This window comes from Ambystoma mexicanum, chromosome 1p (assembly GCF_040938575.1).
Source record: "Ambystoma mexicanum isolate Mex_15411 chromosome 1p, UKY_AmexF1_1, whole genome shotgun sequence".
Taxonomy (NCBI): domain Eukaryota; kingdom Metazoa; phylum Chordata; class Amphibia; order Caudata; family Ambystomatidae; genus Ambystoma; species Ambystoma mexicanum.
In genome coordinates this window covers 362,205,296-362,226,118 of record NC_090921.1, presented here as the reverse complement: position 1 = coordinate 362,226,118, position 20,823 = coordinate 362,205,296, and the positions used below count along the sequence as shown (strand labels likewise).

General features: G+C 46.7%; 1 protein-coding gene across 1 annotated transcript in view; it reads left to right on the top strand.

Annotated features, from left to right (window-relative positions):
• Positions 1-20,823, top strand: part of ABHD8 (abhydrolase domain containing 8) — a 158,167-nt gene that overhangs the window by 98,334 nt on the left and 39,010 nt on the right. The window contains exon 2 of the mRNA XM_069648942.1: positions 9,902-10,655. Within this exon, the coding sequence (XP_069505043.1) occupies positions 9,910-10,655 (746 nt within the window). The 5' untranslated portion in view covers positions 9,902-9,909. The remainder of the gene's footprint in view (positions 1-9,901; positions 10,656-20,823) is intronic.

The window sequence follows — 20,823 nt, the reverse complement described above, 5'->3', positions numbered from 1 at the left end:
TCTTGGGTCTTATTTCATAAACATCAACAAGAATGCTTCAAACAGATATTGGAGGAGTATTTTCATAAATGGTTGGGGTTTTAGATATTGTGGGAGAGAGACCACCCTCTCGCCGCAGCTTGCCACAGAAGGATGGCAATCCGCCCAGAATAGACGTGTTTGTAAATTATATGAACATAAAATATTCAATTTAGAAATTAAACAGTTCTCTTAATTTTAGGTAATTGAAATAAGGTCCTGTGCTACTTTTGCATCAGTTTAGGCATACTTTTCAAAAATTAGGTTCCGCGCGGATTTGCTCGGGCAAGGCGTGTTAAATGGGACTCGACTGATTCCGCCAGCCTAGCTGACCTTTTCTTGCCTCCCTCAGGTGATTTGTTACCAGCAGTAGCTTTTATTGCATGTGACATAAATCCCTGTATTATACTGAATGAGGCAATACCTTATCTAAATCCATCCAAACTGTGTTGTCCTGTGCTTCCAGCATTCGGCCAACTGCTATCAGACAGTTTACCAATTTGGATGTTTTTGAATATTGATAATTTTTGGGGGGGCATTGTGATTTGAAAAGTTGTATGCAACATTTAATAATTATTATACTACAGCATAAACAATGTAAAAGTACATTTTGGCCTGATGTGCATTTTGTAAAAAAAAAAAAACATTTGATAACTATATTGAAGGAATTAGCATTTGTTTGTAATCAGTATCCCCCAAAAGACCCTCACATAGCTCCCAAGACATTCTGCCATAGTGCCAATTGCCACCTTTCTCACATAGTCCCTCCTACAGTGCCCACCTGTTAATCCAGCAACAGACTCTCACGTGGTTTACAGACGTCTCTCACACAGCTGCCACAGATGCCTGACTAGTTCTCAGCAGACAATGACACGGTGCTCAACACACATGTTCAAAGCTTTAACACAACTCCACTCAGTCCCCCCCACACCCTGCCATGGCTACCAACAGACTCTCCCATAGCCCACGCAGCATGCTGGATACGAGGGGAGCGATGCAGCCACAAAAGGACATGGGATCTATGGGATAGTTTCGAAAATAAACTGTGAATCTCAAAATACAGATTTCTTTCTTTCGCCCCATTTCACCACATATATATGAGGGGGGAGACACCCTCGGGCCGTCTCACATAGCCCTCCACATTTTAACTTTACCCCCCACACATATATATTCAGTGAAATGGGTCATCCAAAATTCGGCATTTGGGGACTCGCAGTGATTGTCAGCAATATTTTGGGGTGATAACTGGAGATGCAGGGGATAGTTGGGGGTTGGGTGGAGGTCTGTGCAGTGACAGAGTCAATACGGATCAGCATGCTGGTGGCATATGGAATCCTGAGAGCAGTGAGGAACCATGGCTACACCGTTGCTTGTAACCCGGTATTGCCCAGGCAGTAAGGCACAGGCAAGAAGGCTCCCTGTCCCGAGCCTTCTGATCCAGCACAGTCTCAATGGAGCAGGAGCTCCCTCGACGCCCGCCGCGCTGCAGGAGCAGCCTCTACACAAGATTCCAGTCCGAGCTGGAAGGTAAGCTCGAGGCATAAATCTCATGTGCCCTTAAGCCCCTTCACGACGCAACAGAGTTCATCAAATTAGCTCTCATTTCGCTCTGGCTTTGCATTTTGCCTTATTTGCACACAAGTGCATACAGCCACGGCACGTTTTTCGATCATCTTTTGCCAAAATTGGAGTATATCTCCATTGATGTCCACGAGGAACCTATCTGGCTAAAATGGCCGCCACGTAATTCGCCACTTTCTGTTAGTCTCTATGAGCCCTAGTCCAGCCCATCCAACTGCCTGCTGCCAGCGGATTGGTCACCGTCAGCTACACTAGCCGGCAGGCGAGCGCCGGCCCAGGCAGTAAGGCACAGGCAAGAAGGCTCCCTGTCCCGAGCCTTCTGATCCATTACAGTCTCAATGGAGCAGAAGATCCCTCGACGCCCGCCGCGCTGCAGGAGCAGCCTCTACACAAGATTCCAGTCCGAGCTGGAAGTTAAGCTCGAGGCATAAATCTCATGTGCCCTTAAGCCCCTTCACGACGCAACAGAGTTCATCAAATTAGCTCTCATTTCGCTTTGCCTTTGCATTTTGCCTTATTTGCACACAAGTGCATACAGCCACGGCACGTTTTTCGATTATCTTTTGCCAAAATTGGAGTATATCTCCATTGATGTCCACAAGGAGCCTATCTGGCTAAAATGGCCGCCACGCAATTCGCCACTTTCTGTTAGTCTCTATGAGTCCTAGTCCAGCCCATCCAACTGCCTGCTGCCAGCGGATTGGTCACCGTCAGCTACACTAGCCAATAGGCTGCGCCGGCAGGCGAGCGCCGGCCCAGGCAGTAAGCCGTACACGCCGTGAGCCAGACCCCCTGCTCGACCCCCGTGAAACTTGGACGTAAGACTGTTTTGCACTGTATGTATCTAAGCATCTACGAGGGCAAGCAGTATTGTGTTGTCGCTACCTGTTGCCTTCAATTTGTAACCACTGACTCGTTGCACCTTACGCTACTACACTGATGTCCACACTCTAACTTCGCTAGCTGGCGCACATGGCGCTATCTTGCACCTCAGGGTAACAAATTCCATTGATGTGCTCTGGGTCCTATCCCAATTAGACCTTTTCAATCTGTTTTATGTACCTTGGTCTCGACACTCTGACTGCATGGTGCCCCATAATTGCTTCAGACTGCACTGTTTATGCTGATCTGTGTCATGCCCTTTGGTTCGCTATAGACCATACAGATCTGTGCTGTGCCCTGGTCGCTATAGACCACACCGAGTTGCATTGTGCCTTATGGTAGCTTTAAACCACACTGTATATGCTGACCTGTGTCATGCCCTTGCTCGCTATAGACCATACTGATCTATGCTGTGCCCTGGTCGCTATAGACCACACTGAGTTGCATTGTGCCTTATGGTAGCTTTAAACTACACTGTATATGCTGACCTGTGTCATGCCCTTGCTCGCTATAGACCATACTGATCTGTGCTGTGCCCTGGTCGCTATAGACCATACTGTTCTGTGCTGTGCCTTGGTCGCTATAGACCACTCTGAGTTGCATTGTGCCTTATGGTAGCTTTAAGCTACACTGTATATGCTGACCTGTGTCATGCCCTTGCTCGCTATATACCATACTGATCTGTGCTGTGCCCTGGTCGCTATAGACCATACTGTTCTGTGCTTTGCCTTGGTCGCTATAGACCACTCTGAGTTGCATTGTGCCTTATGGTAGCTTTAAGCTACACTGTATATGCTGACCTGTGTCATGCCCTTGCTCGCTATAGACCATACTGATCTATGCTGTGCCCTGGTCGCTATAGACCACACTGAGTTGCATTGTGCCTTATGGTAGCTTTAAACTATACTGTATATGCTGACCTGTGTCATGCCCTTGCTCGCTATAGACCATACTGATCTATGCTGTGCCCTGGTCACTATAGACCATACTGACCTGTGCTGTGCCCTGGTCGCTATAGACCATACTGTTCTGTGCTGTGCCTTGGTCGCTATAGACCACTCTGAGTTGTGCCTTATGGAAGCTTTAAGACTACACTGTTCATGCTAACCTGTGTCATGCCCTTGCTCGCTACAGACCATACTGCTCTGTGCTCTGCAGACCACACTGAATTGCATTGTGCCTTATGGTAGCTTTAAGACTACACTGTTTATGCTGATCTGTGTCATGCCCCCTGGTCGCTATTGACCACATTCATCTGCATTGTGCCCGAAGGTTGCCATAGACTGCACTATTTACGCTGTTCTGTGTTGTGCCCCCTGGCTGCCACAGACCACACTGACCTGTGCTGTGCCCCCTGGTCGCTATAGACCACACTGATCTGAGGTGGCCACCAACAGACCACATTGATTGTGCTGTTGCCCATAGCTGCTAGTCAGCTACCACCTAAATCACTATCTGAACTATGCCAGCCTGGCTAGTTCTCATCATGCTCCCTTTCTGTATCATGCCCGAATGCACGCGCTGCAGCAGTAATGCATTCATCCCTCTCAGTAATGGACTTGCAAAGCTCGCCTGTCCTAGACATCACCCCATTCCCTGCCCTACACCTTTCCTACCCTCCCTACCTCCTTTCCCACTCAGTGCAACCACTGACCATAGCACTAAAATTAGCGCTACTCTAGGTAACACTCCACCTAACCATACCTCTGTTGTTCACTCAGACAACAGCATCTTTGACGAACCTACACCACTATGTTTATTTAATGGCCGATCACCAAGCCAACAGAGCAAACCCTGTCCCACTTCAGTTCGGAACCTAAGATTAGCAACCAGATGTCACCACTGGTCTTACCACTTGAACACAAACATTAGGGTCAACCCTGACCACTCAACCCAGACCCTAGATGTCCCATTACCGGTAGAGGCCTCCTCAGCCAACATCCCCAACCAAGCTAAACTCAAAGGGGCGCTCATTAACGCCCGCTCAGTCCCTGCTCATGCGCTAGACATCGCTGACTTCATTGTGACTGAAAACCTTGATTTTCTGGCTATCACAGAAACCTGGCTTCATGCAGCGTCTGGTCCCGCCCTGACCCTCGCCATACCCGATAGCTACTCTATCATCAGGTACGATAGGGACAACAATCAAACCAAGGGGGGTGGATTAGCATTTATATTTAAGAGCTCTCTCAATATAAGAGTGGCCAACAATCATCAGTTGCCCTCAGCTGAACTACTTTCGATCAAACTCCCAATCTCTCCTAATCACACCGTCCTAGTGCACCTCATCTATCGGCCACCTGGCCCCACTTCCACTTTCATAGATGACATCTCTTCCATCCTAGCTTCCAGCACTAAGCCGAAATCCCAAATTATCCTACTTGGAGACCTTAACCTAGGATATCTGGACACGAACGACACTAAAGCATGTGACCTTGCCAGCATTCTATCCAACTTTGGCCTAACCCAGCATGTCAATGTACCCACCCATATCAAGGGTCGCACATTGGACTGGGTTTCAGACATGAATTGCGCACTAAATCTAATTTCTGTGCTACCTTGTGCTTGGTCTGACCATTACAAAATAACATTCTCCATCGATACCTGCCCACCTACGCACAAACCTTGTACTGCGCCACCCACACTTACGCGCAACAAGAAGGATATCACAACTGATAAACTACTTCCACTCATCCTCCCACTACTAAACTCGATCTCCATAACTTGTGCAGACCCCACTGCCTTGGTGGACACCTACAATCGAGCTATGCTAAAAGCATTGGACACCATTGCCCCTCTTAAACATCGCAAAGAAAAACCACGCAACCACCTTAATTCCTGGTTCACCCCACACTTACGACAACTCTGGAAAGACAAACGTAAAGCCGAGTCCCTCTGGAGAAACTCACCTACACCTGCAAATAAAATCAACCTTCTACCCATGACCCTTTCATACAAAGAAGCCATATTAGCGGCTAAAAAAGAAGTCTATAATAACAGGATCCTACAAGCTCAATCCAATACTAAGGAACTCTTTAAAATCCTCAAGGAATTAGAGTCCCCAGCTGCCCCTCCTGACACACACACCCCTGACACTGAGTGGTGCGCCAACATTCAAAAAGCACTACTTAGCAAAATCACCATTCTCCAAGCAAAAATCAACACAAAAAAAACTATCTCCTTGACTCAGCAGATAATTCCCAACCCGCCAATGTCTCATCCCACAATCATTCCTTCAAACCCTTCAGCTTCACACCTCTAACCATTAGGGAAGTGGAAAATATTATCAAGAAGCTAAAACCATCCAATTGTCAAGGCGATGCGTGCCCAGCACCAATTGTAAAGGAAGCAGCACCTGAGCTTGCCCCCTTTATCACCTCACTTATCAACTCCTCCTTTAAATCTGGCATAGTACCAGATAACCTTAAGGATGCTTGGGTAATCCCCTTAATCAAAAAACCTAACTTAGACCCGAGTATCCCTGCCAACTATAGGCCCATCACCACGGTACCATACCTTCTAAAAATCTTGGACCGGGCTGCATACCTCCAAATTCAAGACTACCTTGATAAAAACAACTCACTAGGACTTAGGCAATCTGGTTTCCGGCCGAGACACGGCACAGAGACAGCTCTATTAGATCTAAAAACACAAATGGAGGATTTGAAAGACAAGGGCAAACAAGCGCTCCTACTCCTCCTAGATTTATCCGCCGCTTTTGATCTTGTGGACCACCAAATCCTCTGCCAGCATCTCAAAACGGCTGCCCACTTTTCCGATGCGTCTACCTCCTGGATCAGCTCATTCCTTGCCAACAGATCGATGAGAGTGTTCTCATCTCTTGCTGCAACTGATCCAGCACATGTTCCTTGCGGTGTACCACAAGGCTCGTGCGTATCTCCCACGCTCTATAACGTCTTTACAAAACCACTCTTTGATATTCTTGATCATCTGGGTGTCACCTACACAAATTATGCAGATGACACCCAGATACTCATCCCTATCACTGGTGACTACGTAACTAACGCCAAAGCTCTTAATGAAGTTTACACCGTCATCCAGGTGTGGATGGCCCACCACGGTCTCTGCCTAAACAATGAGAAAACTGAGCTACTCATCCTAGGCTCCCACTCCAAACTTGCTAAACTTGACAACAAATATGACACATTCAATATTGATGGCAACATCATTAAAGTCACCAACGTCACTAAAACACTCGGAATCTATTTAGATTCCACCCTCTCGCTCACCAGACAAACCAATTCAGTAGTTTCAGCATCTGTTTACACATGCAAACTAATCACTGCTTGCCGTCCCTTCCTAACTATGGACAACTGTCTGATCCTTGCCAGAAGCCTCATTTTATCTAAAATTGACTACTGCAATGCCCTCTACCTTGGAACGAGTCAAAGAAACATCGACAAACTTCAAGTTACCCAGAATAACGCCATTAGGGCTGCTCTTAACATACCTAGGCACGCCCACATCTCATCCACTAGACGTAATTTACGATGGCACTCTATCCAACAGCGTATTGCCGCCAAGACCCTTATTTTAAGCTACAAAGCACAGAACAACGCAGCACCAGCCTACTTGTCAGAGCGCTTTACACAACACACAGCCCACAGACCTCTAAGATCTGCACATGCACACACGCTCATTATTCCTAGCTTTAAGCTTCAGACGACCAGAGGCGCGAGCTTCCCGGTCCTGGCAGCAAAGCTCTGGAACTCTCTACCTAATGGTCTCAGGAATGTCCACTCCCTCCACTCCATCAAACAGAGAACTAAACAATGGCTTTATGAGCAAGATGAAGATTTGGCCATCGCCTGGTAAACATACATCGTATGATCTGCGACCTCGATCCCCTTTGTATATACTGTGACAACCTGTAAAATCCTGTTTTTCTTTCTTTGTATAGATGTACCGTTCTTGTATGCTTATTTATTATGCAAATTGTAAGTGCCTTCTGTAATCTTCACAAACATGCGCCCTGATGCCCTTGGGCAGGCTGCGGCTGCGCAATATAAAAAAATAAAAATAAAATAAATACAAATACAAATAAACCTTGGATCCTGATTCCCTCTCAGGATTCCAAGATACCACCCGGAGGGGTAATGGCTGATATGTGCAAGAGACGCCAGCATGTGGTGTGCAAGTGATCCTTCTGAGTGTTTAAATATTGGGGTGCAGAAACAGCAGGGATCCAATTCAGCCCTTCAAACTTTCAATGAATTGAGTACACTTAAACTGGATAAGAGTTACCCCTATCATTACAGTGCTTAGAAGCAGGAGGGAAACCGCCATGAACCTCTATATGAACATGTGAACACTAGAAATATGTGTTTATTCTCTGGGACCCCCTACCTTGTTTCGTCTATATTCATATAGTATACAGCCTTAAGACATCAATAGGGCTTTGGATTGCACTGTATACATAGTTAGAAGAGACACATAGCACGTACACAGTGGTCATGATCCCACCCTATTTAGCTCTGAACTCACTGGACGTGGGAACTCTTCTGATATTGACATAAGACATTGAATACAGACGAGGAGAGCTTCTGAAGGTGTGGTTCGGGAGCCCAGTAGGATTCAGGGGAAGCCTTTGGGGGAACGAGTAGACACACATTATGGGCAAGATTCACCATTTTCTTTTTTGCACACATCTCCTGATTTGTGCGGAAAGAGGCACAGCCCAAAGGGCATCTGCATCAGCACATCCTAGATGCCATTTGTCCACATTTGCGCATTCAAGGGGACGTAAAGCGCACCCCGAATTCACAAACGGGATGCTCTTTTAAATGCGCCGAAACAAGGGGCTTCCCCCATGCGTGTGTTCGCAACAGGCGCAAGGGGAGGCGTAAAACATGGCAGGGAATTTCTGACCCTATCATGATCTGTTTTTAAAGTGTGCCAGCTGCGTGTAAACATCCCCGAACAGGGATGGGAATGCATGTGACACGGAGCACCACAAGTTCGATCCCCGGGCCCGCGCTACGACACCTCTGGGTATTAAGCGCGTTATAAATAACCTATCATATCACATCATGTTTGGTCACTGGCATTTGACTGAGAGGGTCCCTCTCGGTGAAATGCGCTCCCAACAACCAGGCGGTTGCTGGGAGGCTGCCATACATGTCTGAAGCGCTCCCGTAAATACTGTGTGCAAGACGGCTGGGCAGCGCATCTTTGCGCTCTTTTCCAGCCCCTCCTGAAATGGCCAGGTGACCTTAAGAGTACGGTGACCCGAGCATTTTGTGAAACAAATAGCACAAATGAAACCGGCGCATTCTCTGTGCCACTTTAATTTGCGCTCATTTATAAGAATCTGGCCCATTCAGTGTACGGAGTTTGCGAACATATTATGCTGTCTGTAAATGCTCCACGTAGGAGTACGTTGTATTAACGTTTTCTGCAGCGGATGTCGGAGGAATTTTTGCTTCGGAAAAATGAAGTTGCGTCACAGCACCGTTTAGAACTATGCAACAAGACATAGGCTCTGATTTCTCGCCTTCTTCTGTGGGTAAAAACGCGTCAATTTAAAGCATAGCACAGGCTCTGGAAAACGAATGTTGTTATTGTGTGGCGGCATAATGATGTCACTTCCTGCGTGGCATAGACTGAGATTTCCAAAAGATCAAGAGCACAAGATCTACCAGTGCCAGACCTGTTTGCTCCTCCACAACATCTCGTAACTCCTAGTAAGTCATCGTGGAAAATAGGGACTTGTGGAAGATTTTGGCGAAGCGGCCTTCAAGGGGCATGGGGAGAGTGTTCTTCCTTAAGGAGGCTGAATGCCAGTCAGCCTGGTGGCCAGAAGCTGCTCCTAATATAGCTCTTCTAATCTTCACGTTTTGTTCCCAGAAAGGATTATCAAAGTCTGCTCTTAATATAACTCACCTAATCTTTCCTTTTTTTGTTCCTAGAAAGGATTATGAAATTCCCCTTCCCGGGAAACTCTTCTACTCTCCTTTTTTTGTATAAAGTATGCATTTTGCTGATCAGAATTATATACAGTTCATCTTTAATGCTGATTTCCAAAATGTCATGTTTGATCCTTTCAAATTGCTGGCCATTATGGCGAGCATTGCTGATGGATATGCTTCTAATATTGATGTCTTCATCTTCCGGTTTTGATTTATTGAGGGCTGCATAATGCTGACCAGTAATATACTGGTGGATTCTCTTTTCAATGTTTATTTTATAATCTTACTGGTTGGTTCCATTCGTTTACTGCTTAACTGCATATGAAATAGACATACGTGTCATAAACTCATCCCAATAATTATGTGGACCCGCACTGCAGGAATTCCTAGCACAGTTCAGCAGTTAAAGGGTGCATGATATTGACCAGTATTGCTAACAGATATTACCTTTACTGTTTCTTTCCTAATATTCTTATTTTGTTTCTTTTAAGGACGCATAATGTTGACCAGTATTGCGGACAGAATCATGTGTTGCCTGACAGGCAAGATGACCAACTCCGTAGGCCCGTTGGACAGTGTGGAGTCGAGCGATGGCTTTGAATATGTGGAGGTGAAGCCAGGCCGAGTGCTTCGTGTCAAACACACCTTACCTTCGCGGGCTGCCTCTGAGTGTCCTCCGGAGGAAAACCAACCCTCGGAGAAGGGGGTGGTAAACTGCAAGCGCAAGATCACCGTCTACCGCAACGGCCAGCTTGTGATCGAGAACCTGGGGGACATCATTCATTCAGAGATCCTGCACTGTCAGAACGGCAATGTTGAGCCGAGCAGCACCGTGGAGGTGGAACTATCCGATTTCACCAGCACGACAACTCAGGCCAATGGCACCACCAACACATCCACAGGTGCCAAAGAAATCACAGCTAGCAAACGCCGTAAGCGGAAGCCAAAGAAGACCATCACCATTGACTGCAAGAAGAAGGTGACCAGCTGCAAGGGCACCCACAGCGATGTGGTCCTTTTCTTCATCCACGGAGTCGGTGGTTCCTTGGACATCTGGAAAGAGCAGCTGGACTTTTTCTCAAAGCTGGGCTATGAGGTGGTAGCTCCAGACCTGGCAGGCCATGGCGCCAGCTCCGGACCACAGATCGCGGCTGCATACACATTCTATGCCCTAGCCGAGGACATGAGGTCCATTTTTAAGCGCTATGCAAAGAAAAGGAACATCTTAGTAGGACATTCATATGGGTGAGTTGTACAATGAAGTGTGCCAACGTTAATTCCTCGACAGACTTATTTAGATTTTAAGAAGCGCTAGTAAAGCAGCAACAACTGATATTTCTTCTTATAGATAGTATGATAGTATTGTTGGATAATGTGCTTGCTGAAGAAAAGATTCATTAGAAACAGTAGGTTACAGGCAGCCCTGCAGATAAGGGGTTATCAGCCACATTTACTCCCTAAAAATAGGCAAATACTCCCAAAAAATGTAAAAATACTCCCAACAAAAGTAGGAAACAGACATATAGGACATTGTGCCCCTGCTGTCACCCAAACAGCTTGATGGATTAGTGCATGTAGTACCAGAGGAAGAAACGACTATTCTTAAATTATTGCTTGAAATAACCAGGTGCAAAGAAATAATAATTACAAAAACATTCCCATTTCCCAATTGAAACATTTGTACTTGCTTACAAAATACTCCCATTAGGAAATGGACTTACATGTTTACTCGCTAAAAAATCATTTTGCTCCCAACTTGAAAAAATAGGGTGTAAAATACTCCCAATTCAAAATCTTACCTGGCGCACTGGTTGCAGGTTTAACTTCCAAGAAGGCCAACCAGCCTTTGCTGCTTCCAATACGAACAAAATTCATACAATTAGTATAAATGTGTTTTCTAATACAGTGCTTCACAGCACTTCTAAGTGCTGTAATGACATGTGTCGTTGTTACTCTATTGAATGGTACTCACTTTGTTGATCTTGAAAGGATGAAAGGCTATTTTTACCCTTCCGCACAATTCGAACAAGTGAAGTGCAGGCTTGCACCATGTCTAAGGCGAGTTCTTAACCCACAAGGTGTCCCCCCGACATTAAATTGGGTACTACTCTGTATTATTACATAATAGAGATACCACACTGTGGTTTAAAAGTTGTCTAAAATATTTTATTTCTCTTTTATGTTTTAGCACTAGCGTTTCCCCATCAATTTCATCAGCTGGTCCAACATTGGTGAAACCAGACTTAAAGGCAAGCCCATCATTAGATACGTATAGCCCTTGGGACAACGATAGAGCATATAAATGCCAAGACCAAAATATATATATATATATATATATATATATATTTCTGAGGCTTGTTGAATCTGCTTAGATCACATGCTGTGCATAGGCCGACATCTAGTGGAAGCTGCGGAGTATTACAGTTTGTTTTTCGAAACTCGAAAATGGGCGTCGACACAGGGCGTGCCAGTAATACTAGGCTAGTGTGACGTCCACTGTACCCATGATCCCTCACGCGTCTAGGACCCTCAGATTGTTTTTTTCCGCCATACTGCGGAGTTCCCTGGCTTTAGCCATACTTTTGCTAAAATATTGTTATATTGCCCCATTTCTCTACCCCAACGTCGAGTCACCGAACATCCACACTCAACGCCTGCACGGAGAAAGAATCGCCGTCGAGAGCTGCACGACGGATTTGGGCCTCAGAAGGCCTCTGGCCTCGGCCCAGGCCTAGGAAGGCCTCAGCCCGCTGCCACAAGGTGCGTATGGAGGGTACCCCTTTCCAGTTTTGCCCCAAGTGCAACCGAAAGTACCCTTGGGTTGACAGGCACGCCACGTGCAATCTCTGCTTACCGAGGGACCACCCCGAGGCTAACTGCAGAGCGTGTAGTAGGTTCAAACCGAAAAAACTCAAGGACTGTTCGATCAAGCGTTGGGCCCACCACGCCAGGCGTCAAGAGGCCATGGCAGCGGAGGGCGCCTTCAGCAATGGCAGAGACGCCGTGCTTTCGGACAGCGAGGGCAACGTGGCGCAAGTCCCAGACCTCGGAAGGTCGTCCGCAGGGCGGCTATGGGGAAGACCCCCGGCGACACAAGCGCTACCCACAGCACTTCCACAAAACACATGAAGTCCAACCGAGACTCGACGCGCACGCCGAGTAGTCGGAAAGAGGCACATACAGAACGGTCTGATTCGGTGTCGTCTGGGCGCTCTCGATCTAGATCGCCGCATGACTCCAGGCAACCATCCACTGTTGCCAGAAGTGCCTCGCTCCCCAAGGTAACGGAGGTTCGATTGTCAGAAGACAAAGCCCACCTCTATCCCCAGTCCGCACTCCAGGAGTCAGCGTCTACAGGCCACGCAACGGCTGTTCCCGAGTCCCAACCTCCACTACACAGAGATAGGGACACTACCCCCGAACCTTGGCGTGAGGCGTCGAAGGACTCCGGAGGGGCGAAAAAACAGGGTAAACACTATTCCACACACGGGGAAGGTGAAAAACAACAGAGGAAGCAGCCCCAGCCTACTTCCACAGCTCAAAGACTTTCTACACCACTTATCAGATGGACAAGTCTCGATCTTCTGTTATCCCTAAGACCCCTGTTCAAACCAGTAGGTCTAGTCTAGATAAGACAGGGAAAAGCCTTCAAGAAAGAATCATTCCCAGTTCAAGAGAGTGGTCTACTGATGACATAGACAGAGTAATGTCAAGGATGTCACCATTGGCAGATTTCTACACCAAAAACCCTGAACCCTTTCTCTCTTTTACCCCAGACGGGTCAACTCCCTCAGGCTCTAGGATCCTATACCCCCAAGTAAAAAGTCCCGGGTTGAAGCTCCTACTTCAGACCCCTTCAGTATGCAGCCCTATTCTGAATATCAGGGAGATCCATCCCTTTATGAGGATCCAGATTTGGGCATGTTGGAAGAACAAACTGGGACAGGCTACTATGGGGATGACGAGGACCAAGAGGAGGAGGAGGACAACCCAGAAACCTACAGGCAAGATTCCCCGGTAGAGAAAGAACCCCCGGTTACCGACTCCCCTGTCGATAACCAGCCTCTTTTTAATGAAGTGCTGTCCAGAGCGGCAGAACACTTCCACATTGACACCCAGGGTGCACAGGAAGAGACAGATTTTGCCGAGGAGGTAGTGGGAGAAAGGAGACCTGTTGCCCAGGCCATCCCTATCCTTAAGTCTATACAAAGGAGGATAGACCCATCCCTTGTTAATCCCTATCTCACTAGAGCGGCAAACCCCAGAGTTGAGAAGCTTTTCAGGGCAGCCCAAACAGACCCACTGTACATTAGAGGGCATCTGAAACCGGACTCCCTGGTAGTTACTAACACCCGTAAGAGGGCGGGAACACCCTTGTCATCATCGGAAGCTCCTCCCGACAAGGAGAGCAAGAAGATTTATGGCTTGGGCAGGAAAGTAGCCTCCACTTCCGCCTACCAGGCAAGGATTGCCGACTCCACCACCCTACTGGCGAGCTACAACTGCCACCAGTGGGAAGAAGTCGCAGCACTCATAGATTCCTCCCCAGAACCCTTTAAAAGCCAATTGGCACGAGTTTTGGTGGAAGGAAGAGCCATGTCCGGTTGCATATTAAAAGCAACCTTTGATGCCGCAGATAACGCCGGCAGATTGATAGCAGAAGGTACGGTTATCAAAAGGCATGCTTGGTTGCGACAGTCTGGGTTCAAAGCCGAAACCCAGGCTTCATTGATAGACAAACCGGTGGAGCCGGATCTATTGTTTGGAAAAACGGTCGAGGACGCACAGAAAATGCCAAGGACGAGTATGAGGAACTCAAATCCCTAAGCCAACTAACCAATAAACCCCCTAACCAGAGAGGGAATGGCAATTTTCGTCGCCCACGCAGACAAAATTCCCAAAGAGGGTCTAACTATTCCCAGGGGCAGGGTACACAATGGAACAACAACAGCCAGCAGTCTACCCAGGGTTATTGCAGTGTTAATAAGAGAGGGCGTGGTAAGGGTAGAGGCAGCGACAGTAGAGGCGGCGGCACGCCTCCACCAAAACAGTGACGTTCCGCTCAGGGTCCCTTCTCACACATCCCCAGTAGGGGGACGCATTTCCAACTTCACCCAAGCTTGGGAAGGGATCACTTCAGACAGATGGGTGCTGTCCACAGTGTCCGCAGGATACTGCATAGAACTGTTAGAGTGTCCCCAAAACCACCCTCCATGACAAAGAATACATTCTTTGGACCACCAGAAGATCCTCCTCGAGGAGATTGTCAATCTTCTAGCAAAGGATGCCATAGAACTCGTCCCGGGACACCAGGTAAACAAGGGTATTTATTCAACTTACTTCCTTGTGCCAAAAAAAGATTTGACAATGCACCCAGTATTGGACTTACGGCCTGCAAACAAACAGTATTGGACTTAAGGCCTGTCAAGCCCCAAACATTTCGTATGACTACTCTCCAGGAGGTAATCCCCCTCCTAAAAAAGGGGGATTACATGGCAACATCGGACATGAAAGATGCCTATTTTCATACTTCCATGTTCCCAGCGCACAGAAAATACTTGCGCTTCAAGGTGGACAGTCGGCACTACCAGTTCAAGGTACTGCCCTTCGGGATAGCCTCGGCTCCAAGGGTATTCACCAAGGTACTGGCGGTGGCGGCAGCACACCTACGCAGGGAGGTAATCCCGGTGTACCCTTACCTGGACGGCTGGCTCATCACGGGGGAGACCCCAGTAATTTGCAGAGCAAAAATTCAAAGGACGATCGACCTCCTCTTCGAATTAGGCTTCTCAATAAACGAGAAAAAGTCAAGTCTGGTGCCAAGCACCTCCAAACAGTTCCTAGGAGCTATCCTAGACATGCAAGAGGGGTTGACCTTTCCATCAGAGGAAAGAATTCGCAATATACTGCTGCAAATTCCGCAATATCAGACCGGTCGCCAGATAACGGTACGCAAAGCAATGCATTTGCTAGGCATGATGGCGTCATGTATTTACCTGGTCCCCCACGCGCGCCTGCGCATGCGTCCCATGCAGGAATGGTTGGCGAAACAGTGGTCTCAGGCAAGTGGTCAGTGGGACGATCTAGTGGTCGTTTCGCCAACACTGGTACAAAGCCTTCACTGGTGGACAAGAGAAAATCTGTCCAAGGGGAAACGCTTTTACGATCCCGAGATACAGGCGGTAGTCACAACCGATGCATGCCTGACAGGGTGGGGAGCTCACCTCCTCCACCACACAGCTCAGGGTCTCTGGTCTCACTCAGTAGCCAAGAATCACATCAACCTGCTAGAGCTTCTGTCAGTATTCAGAGCGCTTCAAGCGTTCGAGCCCTACCTGCTGAATCTGTCAGTGCAGATCCGGACGGACAGCACTACAGCCATGTTTTACATAAACAAGCAGGGAGGGACTCGTTCGCCAAATCTGTCCAAGCTTGCCCAGAAAATTTGGATATGGGCACTCAGACGGAAGATCTTCCTGTCATCTCAACATGTTCCAGGGGATCTCAATTCTCTGGCGGATGCTTTGAGCAGAGATCCTCTCCCAGAGGAACACGAATGGCGTCTACACAGAGAAATCGTACAAGATATCTTCTCTCAGTGGGGTTTCCCCACTATAGACCTATTTGCCACAAGCGAAAACAGACAGTGCCCAGGATTTGCATCCAGGTTCCCCCAGCCAGACTCCCAGGGGAACATCCTGTGGATGAACTGGTCAGGGATGTTTGCGTACACTTTTCCACCAACTCCTCTCAGCAGGAAGGTGGTCAACAAGATGAACAGACAGTCAATGACGCTCGTCCTAGTTGCTCCCATGTGGGCGAGACAACCGTGGTTTCCACACCTACGCAGACTAGCGGTGTGCGAACCCATCAAACTCCCGGGCTGGTACAACCTACTGTCCCAGCACCAAGGTCAAACAGTGCATCCTCAACCCGACTCAATGAACCTAGCAGCATGGCTCCTGAGGTCATAGAGTTCGGACATCTCAAATTACCACAGAGATGTATGGACATCCTAAAGGAATCTAGGAAGCCAAACACGAGGCACTGCTACTTTGACAAATGGAAACGATTCGTTATCTGGTGACAGGACAAGCAAATCAACCCAGTTGATTGCACTCCTTCCACAGTTGTCATCTACATGCTCCACCTGCTGGATGCAGGACTGGTATTTAACTCACTGAAGGTACCCTGGCAGTGCTGTCAGCCTACACCACCTCCCATAACAAGGTGTCGTGGTGGAAGATACCAGTGGTTAAAGCTTTCATGGAAGGATTAAAGCGACTTCTCCCTCCTATTTCTAACCCACTACCAGGATGGGACCTTAACGTGGTGCTATCTAAACTCATGGGCCCCCCATTCAAACCCATGCATAAGAGCAGTCTCAAACACCTGACTTATAAGACGGCCTTCTTAGTAGCAATAACATCTATAAGAAAGGTCAGTCAAATTCAGGCTCTGTCAGTGCAGGATCCTTTCTTTACAGTTCATAAAGATAAACTGGTTTTACGTACACACCCTAGGTTCTCACCTACGTTTATTTCTAAATTCACTGTGAACCAGTCCATCGAGCTTCCGGCTTTCTTCCAAGACCCACAAAGCTCGGCTGAGGTGAAACTACACACCCTAGATGTGCGTAGGGCGGTCCTCTACTATGTAAACAAGACCAGACCGCTAAGGAAAACAGATCAGCTGTTTGTCTCCGTAGCTACAGGCAGAGAGGGAGATCGCGTCTCTAAAGGTGCCATCTCTAAATGGATTGTTAACTGTATCCAGCTGTGTTACTCTATTTCTGGAAAAACTCTGCCTTTCATGCCAAGAGCCCACTCTACTAGAGGCATTGGGGCCACTCTGGCTTTCATTGCAAATGTACCCCTTGACACCATTTGCAAAGCAGCTACTTGGAGCTCTATTCACACTTTTACTCAGCACTACTGTATTGACACCCATTCCAAGACAGATACTCAAGTGGGACAAGCGGTTTTAAGACATTTATTTGCTCATGACCCTTCTCACATCCCACCTCCTTCTTCTAACGTTGCTCGCTAATCTATGCACAGCATGTGATCTAAGCAGATTCAACAAGCCTCAGAAGAGATACATTACTCACCGTAATCGTATTTCTGATGCTTGTATCTGCTTAGAGTCACATGCGACCCACCCTTCCTCCCCTCTGAGAGAAGGTGCATGGATGCCTGTAGTCTTATCTATCTATCTATCTGCTTGGATTATCTGTACTCACGCTACTCCTCATGCTACCTCATGTCAGAAAAAATACAATCTGAGGGTCCTAGACGCGTGAGGGATCATGGGTACAGTGGACGTCACACTAGGGATAGTATTACTGGCACGCCCTGTGTCGACACCCATTTTCGAGTTTCGAAAAACAAACTGTAATACTCTACAGCTTCCACTAGATGTCGGCCTATGCACAGCATGTGAATCTAAGCAGATACAAGCATCAGAAATACGATTACAGTGAGTAATGTATAATATATATATATATATATATATATCTCAATAGATTCATGAATCCAATAGATAATTCCAATGTTGAACACAAAATATATTTACCCTACACACATTCTGCTTTCGCCTTCCTCCCAAAAGCTCTCTTCTAAAAACATTCTCTTGGAAAATCTGCATGTCGACAAGGAGCGGCCAGAACACTTAAAATGCAGCACTGTGGCTTGAGTGAACTGAGCAGTCACCTCACACTACCTGAGGAAGGTTGAAGACAGCTCTTTGAAACTTTGTATGGTAAAGCTATTTTTGGTTCAACAATGGAATTATCTGTTTGAGTCATTATTACTCTTCTTGTACCCTGTTACCCAATGGTAATATAGAAAGTGTTGCTCCAAAAAAGGCAAGAACATAACTTAAGCTTACAAAGTAATTTATTTGCAAGCTTTCATAATCTTCAAATTACTTCATCAGGCATAGGAAGAGAAGGAGGCTTTTGGGATAGCAAGGATGCCCAAGGATTCACATGTGGAATGTCTTATCTATTGATGTCTGTTTCTGATTGGTTTCTTTCACAAAGAGCCTTACGCTTCAGATGTTCCCTCAACTCATTCCAGTCACAAAGATTTAAGACGGCACTGATCATGATATGCAAAACCTCAAGAGAAAATAAACAGTGCTGAGCTGCTCTCAAAGAGGCATTACGGAATGGGCTAGTGTCAGTCATAGCATGGGCACACCTACTGACGGCTGGTATGTTTTACACATAGTCAGTTGTGTGCCCACCTCCACTAAACCTGTTGCCCACCTATGTTTAAGGGTGTTACAGGAAGCGCAGCCAGTCACTTGTTAGGAAATTGTATTTAGCAAATGATTCAGGCTGTTGGTCACATGTTCAGTATTGTCCTCGTAGAAGTGAAGGAACCATTAGTCATGTTTTGGCCTTTTGGCTTGTGAAGGCTGGTGTAAAAAGGACAGTGCTGTATTTAGAGTGTGCTTCTCTACATGTGGGTGGGGAAGAGGAGAAAAAAACTCCTTGGCCCGGAACAGGAGAACTAACCAGCCGCTGAGCAGCTTGTGAGGCAGGGCTTTTAAAGAGCTTGTAGGGCTTGGGCAGGAGTGTGTCTCGTAGCATAACATTGCATCAGAGAAGCAGACGGGGCTTGGAATGGGGCTGTAAAGTGTCAGTAAAGAGCCATAGAGAATGTTATAGAGAAAAACAGATATATCTGTTTTGACCTCTGGTTATGTACAGGTGCAAAGAATAGGAATTTGTTATTCACTCATGACGCTGCAATGTCTATTTAAACCATTTTCACGTGTATTGAAATTCTATATGCATTTGAATGAATTTGTTTTTTGCCCATTTTCTGTCCTAAAGGTACGTTTCAGCCTTGCAACTTTAAAGTCATCGAGAGAGTGATGTGGTTAAAAAAAAGTACTGACTGGTTGGGCGTATCCTTACTTCATTGCTCCAAGTTTTGTCTGTGTAGAGTCATCTGCTTATGTAGTTGATGGCCAGTTACCACATCATAGTAGCCCCCCAAAGGACATTTCGTACACATAATCAGATACACAACATTGATGGATGCACATGTGAAACGTCCTGTGATTTTGTAATCCTGCCCGTTGTGGGGTATCTTGATCTGTATATATGTGAACAGGTCAGGCATCTTTTTTCATTGCATGGCTTTGTTCCATTTTCTGTGTGATGTGGATGTAACTTGCTTCAAATCACCATTTCTTTGAGACTGGCTGGCTTTCTCAAAGCAAGGACAGGCATTCCAGGGAAAACCTCACACACTCGTTATCTTCTTCCAGGATGGTGTGCAGTTCTTGAGCAATCTTGCAGTGGGATTCCAACTCTGGATTGTATGTGGCAACCAGTGGCACACGATGTTGTGCAAATATTTGTTTTATAATCAGGGTAAAGAAAGTACCAAAAATATCTATCCTGCCACAATAGACAAATGAAACATCCAAAATAACAACAAAACACCCACAAAACACAAGGAACAATTATGTTCCTTTTTTTATATGGTCAAGTTTGGATACTCACCTCTTTGGCCAAATTAAATTTGGTCAACTTTTTTTTGACCAAATTTATTATCACATTTTTTAACACAAATGGGAAGATGGTAAGTTTGGGTTAAGTATACAAAAAGGGGGGTTGGGGAGTTAGGTGGGGTGATACAGGGGTGGGTGATTCGAACAAATTGAATTTGAGCGAACATTTTTGATGTTCTAGCATAGATACAAAGTTTTCATACTTCATTGATCCAGTGAAAAAACATTTGTTGTCACAGTCCATACATATTGTTGAGTGGGTCAGGCTGCTGCATGGAAGTTAATGGGCTGGTACAAAAATCAGTTTATTTGTGAACTAAGTGAGCTAAGCTAATTTGCCAAAGATCAGATTAATTGCATGCAGGGAGCTGAAACTATGAGGCATAAAAAATGTAGACGAAACCTTTTGGGTTCTTTGTCGTCCTCCATAGTCTTAGAGTACGATTTATGGAATTACCTGCGTGGAAAATCTGGATTTTCTGTGCCATTCTACACGAAAACCTCATTTGTCGATTCATGGAATTGACTGTGCGGGACTTTTCCGGAACTTGCGTGGACTTCGCACATGCCTGACACGCCGCTGCGAGCAGTCGAGCGCCTTGAACGAGACTCCTCTTAGAGTGTGGGTTGGGCCTACTCAGAGTCCGAAATAGGGGGCGGAACATGCAAAATGAGGAAGAACAAGGGAATATGTAGGCGTGTCGATGAACGACCTGCCGCAAGGTGATCGTACACCCCCAACTGCACACAACCAAGTGTATTCAAGGAACAGGCCGCGGAACATCACGTCGGGGGATTCAGCATGCAAAGCCCTGGATCTATCAGCCACGTGAAAGTAAGCATAAGGCCCGAATCGCACCGCACAAAGGTAAGGGCTGATCTG